Consider the following 8,234-nt stretch of genomic DNA (forward strand, 5'->3'; position numbering starts at 1 on the left):
AGGCAAGAGGAAGAGGCTGTTCTCCAAAGAACGTGAGTAGACACCCCTGCCCGGGGCGGACGGGTCGCTCGCCCATCCCCCAAACACCGCTGAAATGCTGAAGGGACAGCGATGGAATCCCAAAACTTCAATTTTCCTTAGCAAAACAGCGGCTTTCGTTCAGCGCCCTGGCTGAAAGCACTGTGAGCTGTTGTACAGACCCCCCTAAATCCTGCTAAGGCCTCATGTGACGCTAACCATGCCAAAAGCCGGTCGGGGCTCGTTACTCGGTAGGCTGAATGCACGTTTACAGGGTGCCGTCAGGCGTGCTTTCCTGCACATACGGCACTAGGCTTTTGTTGGCTTCCGTCTACCCGCCTGCGTCTTGTGCGCTGGCTCAAGGGTTCGCCCGCCCCGAGACAAGCGTGCCGTGCCGGTGCACGAGTGCGTAGGGTGGTGAGCTCTACCGAGGTGCGCGCTGCTGACAGTGCTGAAGGGATGAAAGAAGCCTCACACCGAGTCTGTCTTTCCACAGTGAGATGCATGATGTATGGATTCGGGGATGACCAGAACCCTTACACAGAATCAGTGGACATTCTTGAGGACTTGGTGATAGAGTTTATCACAGAAATGGTAAGTCAGCTGTAGGCAGTATGGTCAGTACATCCTCACTAAGACTTCAGTCTCCTAAGTCAAATGCTGCGTTATCCCAGGCCCCAAACTCTGATGCTAGTAGGAAAAAGCTAAACTTAGACTTTGCTCTTTGAAGATTTAAGGCAAAGTTCATGCATCTTGCTCCAGGTGGATTTAGAACAATGTCTGAACTGCTTAAGCAGCAGTTACATTAGTACTGGTGGGGTGGAAATCAATGGCCGAATTTGGGGTTCACTGTGGCATCGCTGGCAGCTGACAAAAAAGTTATTCCTACTGCTTCGTTGCCTTCCCTCATCAAAATGCCCCAAACTGTCCTGTGACATGGGTACATCACACTGCTTTTGCCTGATGCTGTTCATCTTCAAGCATTCTGCAGTCCGGGTGTCCTACATGTAATCTGCATTTATATAGACCCATAGAGTGCTTTGGGTTGGAAGGGATGTTAAAGACCATCCAGTTCCAACCCCCCTGCCATGGGCAGGGACACCTTCCACTAGACCAGGTTGCTCCAAGCCTCATCCAGCCTGGACTTTGAATATTCCGGGGATGGAGCATCCACAGCTTCTCTGGGAACCTGTTCCAGTGCCTCCCCACCCCCTCGGGGAAGAACTTCTTCCTGATATCCAATCTAACCCTCCCCACTTTCAATTTAAACCCGTTACTCCTTGTCCTGTCACTACAGGCCCTTGTAAAAAGCCCCCCCCAGCTTCCTTGTAGCCCCTTCAGGTACTGGAAGGTGCTATAAGGTCTCCCCGGAGCCTTCTCTTCTCCAGGCTGAACAAGCCCAACTCTCTCAGCCTGTCCCCATAGCAGAGGGGCTCCAGCCCCCTGCATATGCAGTGGTATGTGCTGGGTGTCAGTGACAGAGAAGCTGGGCACAGCAGTAAGTCCATGGTTTATTTTGGGAAGTTCTCTTGGGACTGGGATGATGGTGCCCAGGTCTGGCAATTGCTTACTTTTTGATTATGACAGGAAATAAAGAAGAATTGGGATCTTAAATTAAAGGGCAAGGGAATGCTGCTGACTTTTCTCTTTTCCTGTAACAGACACACAAGGCCATGTCAATTGGGCGCCAGGGTCGTGTGCAGGTTGAGGACATTGTCTTTCTTATCCGCAAGGACCCCCGGAAGTTTGCCAGAGTTAAAGACCTCCTGACTATGAATGAAGAACTGAAACGAGCCAGAAAGGCCTTTGATGAAGCGAACTACGGATCTTGATTTTGTGTGCAGGCTGCACTGGGGCATTACTTGGACTTTCCTTCCTTTTGGGCAGCAGGTGCCCATGTGTGTTGTTTCAGAATGGAGATCACTGCTGGGCTGTCTGCTCTCTCTCCCAGCTTTTTCTGAAAAGCATTCAAGCAGCTGAATGGTACCTGTGTGTGCTGTACTTACATATTTTTATACCATTTTATGAAATAAGAGCTCTAGATTCTTGTAATGGCAGGAAGTGTGAAGTAGAACTGTGTTGAATCAGGTATCCAGAGATATAATGATGGGTGATTCTCTACAGCTATTTCAGTTACCCCTGGGTATTCCTGTGACAGGAAACCAGCAAATGGATCTTGCTCAACTGGACATAAGCCCAGGTTACTATGGAAGTTCTGCTCTTTGCTCTGTATTTGCTCTTTGAATAAAATGTTAAGTTTGTGCCCGCCCATAACCAAACTTACATTGACCTGTTCACACAAGGTGTGTAATACAGGGCTTTTGGCACCTGACTGGCTAGAAAGGATATTTTTTTCTTTTGTCCCAGCAGGCACATCTTTTTTGTTTTCTACCAATATTAAGCCTAGGGAACCGAAGTTAACTTATTCCAAATTCACTTGCGTTTACAGCCTTTCCTTACCCCTGTTAGGCAGGTGCTCTGCCATAAAGCAGATTCCTGTTCTTCACTGGGAGACAATTTTTTCGTAGTATTTCCTGGTTATCCTGATCCTGGGACTTAGTTACAAGCAAGAGCCTGGCAGAAAGCACTAACCGATCCTGATCCTGGGACTTACAAGAGCCTGGCAGAAAGCACTAACCACAGTGCTTGTTCTAACTATTTCATTATACATGTTGGAGTAGCTGCACTGTACATTGCCAGGAAGGCAGAATAAAAAGCTTTCAGGACAGTGAGAAACGTGTTCACCAGCCAGGAGTTTACTGTTGCAGGCCACAGCTGTATGTTCACCAGCCAGTTTACTGTTGCAGGCCACAGCTGTGCTTCCCCCTATTTCTGGAGAGGCTCAGAGGCAGAAGGTCCAGCTAACTCCTCATCTCAGTACAGCATAACAATAATACTGCAAGTCAAGGCTGTCCCCTGTACAAGCAGGGTGGAAGGAAGGGTGCAAAACTGCTGCCCTGGAAAAGTGGCAGCCAGTCTGTTATCCTGAGCAGCAGGAAGTGATCAGCTGCAGCCACCTGCTGTGGATGGCAGCTGATTGCAGTGTGGATTTGACAGCAGCACTTGGCACGTGGTCGAGCAAAGGGACAGGAGTGAGGGTAACTCAGTCACTGTTCCCTGGACAAGGCTAGGTGAAAGGACGAAGAGTATTCAGCTGTCTGGAACAACCCTCTGTAAAAAATAAGCTGTTTTACAAAAATAAAATAGTTGGTATGTTCTTAGCAGAATTCAGGGTGTAAGTTACCAAGAGACCATTAGGGTTCTGAGGGTTTTGCTTTTTCCTAAGTAAGTTTGGAATGACTTGTCCCTTTTCCTCCTTGCAGTCCAGAGTCAGACACCTATTGCTGCAAAAATAGAATCAATATCCATGTTCTCATTAGCTTCTTTCCATAACGGGCCAGGGCTTCCTTCCACCAGCAGCCGCTTGGGCGTCCCTGCTGTGCTCAGTTGGACAGAGGCTGTATGGGCACTGGAATGTCCTTCCCGACCCGGAGGCCCATCCTGGTAAGCTGGGCAGATGAGCGATGCACTCTTTTTACAGGCCTGAAAAAGCTCAGGAGGTTTTTGCCCAACAGTCTTCCGGGTTCTCCTCAAGCGCGTGGATAACGCGCTCCTCCTTCGACAGAACCGTGCCCCGAGGCGCTGCTTTGGCCAGCGTGCGCTTTGCGACCCGTACAGGAGGTAGTTGCGGACAGACGTTTTGACACAGCACAGTTTCTTCTTCAAGCTTAAAGGGGGGAAGGGGCACAAAACATAACCTGATCAGCCGCTAAAGCGTTATTTGGGGTTTGGAGACGTTTGGTTATTAACCTTCTCTGTCATCTTCCTTGTGGTACCAAGGAAGTACAACAGTGCAATGGTACCAGTGTGTAAGAGTACCCAGGGCGTTCTGAAGGAAGAGGACACCCTTTGCATCGTGTAATCGTTACCATTAAGCACACACATGATTTAAGTTGCATTTTCATCCTCCTCCTTAAGTGCATTTGTTAGCCTTTTAAATCCTTTCACAGATGACTGAAGCTAAGCAGAATGTCAGAGCATGCAGGGATCCCGTTTGAGTTTAAAAAGAATGGGTTAGACCACTGCGTTTCCCTAGAATAGCAAAATACGTAACACCAAAACGTGTCAGATCCAGAAACCCCACACCCATGCAAAATTACCTGCATCCTTGAGCCTCCACGTGGTGCAGCCGGTTGCTTTTCAGCAACTTGTGACGCAGAAAATAAGCTTCCGATTTGAGTTTGTTGCCTTTGCACCACAGAACAGCTTTTCTGAGGGCCTCTGACAGCTCCCCAAACGACACAGCTGTTCGGACCATCTGCACAAGGGGTCCAGCTTGCTGTGATTTCGCTATGCGAGAGGACGGTGATGCCGACATCGCTTTAAAAGGCGTCGAGGCAATGCTTATACCCTGAAACAGAGAGGAACAGAAATAGTTAAGTCTTTTAAAAACATGACACACCTGATTCTCTCTGCTGGAGGAGGAGCAGAGCACTGAGGTCTTTGTGAGAACATTCCTTATTTCCTAACGAGAAGAGCAGTCTTGTTTTGTGGAATGCAAAAAGGAGAGGCAGACAATTAGAACTTGTATTCCTCTCTACTACTGACTTGCTCTCTGGCCGTATGTACCAACAAATGCTCACATTCATAAGCAGAAATTAGTAGTGAGTGTTAGGGTCTTTAAAGCAAAAAAATACCAAACCAACAACACAAAAAAACCCAACAAAAAAGGTGTAAAATGGTGCCATACAAACCTCTTGTGTTGGATGTCTGGATTGTCTGAGTAAGCTCTTCACATCAAACCCCAGGTGCTTCCCTAAGGAGAGAGGAGAGTTCCCATTACAAAGGAAAGGCAGTTTAAAGTCTTTGCACAGAGACATCGCAAAGCTTTGCCCTGCTGAGCTCTCCGACCTCCTGCCGCCTCAGCAGGCTCACTCCCACCCTCGGCAGTCCCAGGCAAACCCAAGGGGACCACGCTCACCTCGCATGGCAGCTGGCAAGGGCAGAAGAGGATGCAGGGATGTACGGTAGCTGCACAGGAGAGCTTAATGGGTAAAGGCTCCACGCTAACACCTGGACACCTGCAGCCCCGACTGCAGGGAAAGACCTAGGCACGGCACAGAACCAGCAGGCACAGGACACCTGCATCCCGTACTTAGTACGGACTGCAGACAGTGCTCTCAGCTTCCCTCCTTATCCTTGGGCCCCAGCTAGAGGCAGGAAAATACAAACAACTACTTACAGGACCTCCATACCGCATTCATTACCCACCTCTCTCCAGGCTGTGTCACGTGTAAAACCAACCAAAAACCCCTCGCTATACTGACACGATTTGGAAAGGCAAGGTTTAACGAGCAGCATTCTCCCCTTCCAAGGACAGGGGACAGCAGAAGTGCTCGGCCCTGCTGGACAGAAGTTGCAGTCGGCCTTGGAGATGTCAGAAACCGGCAGCGCTGTGGCACTAGGCTTTACCTGTGATGGCTCTGGTCACCAGGACCGGCTCTCCAACATCCGCGGGGCACGGGATGCGACGTTTTTTCAAAGCACTTGTGCAGATGGCAGAATTTCTGGTTTTCCCCATGTCTGACACCGCCTCTGGCATTGTTGGGAAGAACTTCTTCAGCCAACTGGTAGGTTTTTTTGTTGTAAGCATTCTAGCCTTTTGCTTCTTCACCTCAGAAGAAAAGTTAACTCCAAGGAAGTTCCTGATATCAGAAGGGAAGGTAAACCCCTTGATATAAGGCATCTGTTGGGTCTCGGATACCAGGTGAAGTGACGTGGCCAACATGTCGTACAGGGAGATGAGGCTGTGCAGTACACACCTGTACTGAATCCTGAAGAGAGAGGGCAGAGAGGCACGGAGTCTTCTCTAGCAAAACCCTGTGCTCACTGAACAACTACCTTCACCTCAAGCCCAAGAGCTGACGGCAGAGATTCTAAGCTGCCCTTTCCCCTCTCCCCCTCAATACAAGCTGATGTTGTGACACTCTGTCCCCATGCTTTCCTTCATGTTAGTCTGAGTTTTAAGGAACTGTTCAAGATCTGAGTGCAGGAGTGACTGGACTAGTAAATCCCTGATCAGGAGCCCCTCCACTTCCCTTGAGTGTCACACCTGGGACACATCCCAGGTCACATCCAGATCATCTGACAAGAGGTCCTCCCCCAAAAGCTTGCCATACACTTGCCTACTCTAGAGTTACTGGTGAGACCAGTTTCGTGTGCCAAAGAACATTTTACTGAGTTCTGCTACACAATTCTGTTACCCCTTCAGCTACTGACAGCAGTTACTTTCTCAGCGGTGCTCCGCAGTGCTGAGAGACCAAAACAACAGTTTCCTTGGAAAACTCTGCAGGATTTGAGAACAACTTTATCCCAGCCTTTCCCTTTCTACATGAGGCAGGACTTGCTGCTTGCTGCAGAGTACCAGATGTTGGTGTTTGTGGCAGGCTGGCCACACTGTGATTCTATTAGCGCTACATAAAGTTTGCTATAAACAAGAGCAAACCCTTCCAAAACAGCGTGTAAGAAGTCTTTCTCCACTTACACAACTCTTAGGGTGCTAGAATCAAGTCCAAAAGGATGGAGGACACACACACGCACCCCTTACCTCCTCCCAGCTGAATAAAGCTCACTCAGCAGCAAGGCCTAATTACAAGCCCTGCTCCCTGACAGGCATGTCAAACAGACAACAAACGAGATGATAGACTCTTGAATACACAAACCAGAGGCGGCTCAACAACCCCGAAGCCACAGTGTTCAGAAGTATGAATTCTTCCGAGCAGAGATGCTGAACGCACAAGCTGCAGATCACACCAGTTAGGGATAAAAGAAATAAACAGCATGTAATGAGACTTGCTGAACACACCAACTAGAGGCAATTCAGAAGGCAGGTTCCTGGATAATTTGGGAGATGAGTATCCAAACTTTGGGTTGCTCAAGGCCGGAACAGCAGCCAGTCAACAGCCTGCGGTTCTTGCATAATAACTTCAAAGTAAGATGTTTAGCTATCAAAGAAACCTCAATCTGCACATATGAATTGCACAGTTGAGTCCATCAGCAATGCAGCACCTACAGCAGACCCAGTTTTGGTCTCAGGAGGTGCTATTGGCAAACTCTAAGAATTCTTTTCATGGTGAAAAAAGGATACAGAAAAGCTTTACAGCAACAGTCCAGCAGACGCAGTATGAGCTTGCAACCTCCCAACACCTTCAGAGCCACTGTTTCCAGCATAGGCTGACTGGGAACTAAGCACTCTGCATGGGCTTGGGATGTAGTTTTCCTGTGTTGATACAAAGATGAGGAGATAGTTATGAAATAGCATTCCCATGCTTCTAGCTCCGCAGACTGAGTTGATGGATAGGCTAACACACAGGATCATGACACTTACTTGGGAATCAGTCCTGCCAGAGTTTCAATGCAGCCCACCAAGTTCATTTTCCACAGGCGCTTCAAGCATTGCTCAACCTAGAAAGAAAGAAAACTCCTTTCACTGGTATTTTGAGAGATGGGGTGCCTTGGTCTAAGAACTGTCACTAGACCGACACCCTCCCCTTACAGTTTAACAGCATAAATTGCAGGTTTCCATGATGGAATGTTCTGGTATGTTCCTATATCTGCATAAAGATCCCTTTATCCCACGAGTGTGAACATGGAATGAAGGGCTGCAGTAGGCCCTTGTTAATTGATGCTGCGTGCTTTCCCCTGCTGTATACAATGGCCTTTGGTACTGGCTTTCAAGAATGAGAATGCATAAACAAATCATAATGGTAAGAACCCTTCCTGTTCTATTTCAAAACAGTTATTTGAGGATATTGACAATCCCCTTTACTAGAAAACCCAGTGAGGAGCTAACGTCATCTTAAAACAGAAAGTGCCTAACGGAGTAGGCTAAGATTATTCCTCCTCCCTCCCATTATTACAATTAATTGAACGTGAAATCCCTGTACTGGTTGTCTATTCAAAGGGACGTAGCCGTATCTCCTGCAGTCTCAGCACCAGTGTCGGTGGCCGAGTAAGGGTTTCGCAGGGCTGGAGAGTGGCAATCCCACCGGCCCCACCGAGCCAGGCAGCCCACTAAACTAAACTGCACGGAGCCTTAGAGACAACAGACCCGCACCCGCTCCAAGGTGCTTTTAGCACGATGCTCCAGGCATCGCGTGCCACCCCAGCGCGCCTTCGGGGAACCTGCGGCCCCACCGGGGTGGCTGCTCACCTGC

General features: G+C 48.7%; 2 protein-coding genes across 2 annotated transcripts; one reads left to right on the plus strand and one right to left on the minus strand.

The window, feature by feature from the left end:
- Nucleotides 1–7: 7 nt before the first annotated feature.
- Nucleotides 8–1,850, plus strand: TAF13 (TAF13 RNA polymerase II, TATA box binding protein (TBP)-associated factor, 18kDa; the record flags this gene model as incomplete). Its single annotated transcript, XM_010159297.1, has 3 exons — nt 8–32; nt 515–612; nt 1,680–1,850. Coding segments are annotated over 3 exons (294 nt in total), but the record flags the coding sequence as incomplete, so codon positions are not given.
- Nucleotides 1,851–3,348: 1,498 nt separating this feature from the next.
- LOC104505254 (chromosome unknown open reading frame, human C3orf17) lies at nt 3,349–7,550 on the minus strand (the record flags this gene model as incomplete). Its single annotated transcript, XM_010159299.1, is given in 7 exon segments — nt 3,349–3,745; nt 4,179–4,429; nt 4,773–4,834; nt 5,491–5,852; nt 6,741–6,818; nt 7,166–7,297; nt 7,406–7,550. Coding segments are annotated over 7 exon segments (1,427 nt in total), but the record flags the coding sequence as incomplete, so codon positions are not given.
- Between the last annotated feature and the right edge of the window lie 684 nt (nt 7,551–8,234).

Source organism: Eurypyga helias, unplaced genomic scaffold (assembly GCF_000690775.1).
Source record: "Eurypyga helias isolate BGI_N326 unplaced genomic scaffold, ASM69077v1 scaffold18109, whole genome shotgun sequence".
Lineage (NCBI taxonomy): Eukaryota > Metazoa > Chordata > Aves > Eurypygiformes > Eurypygidae > Eurypyga > Eurypyga helias.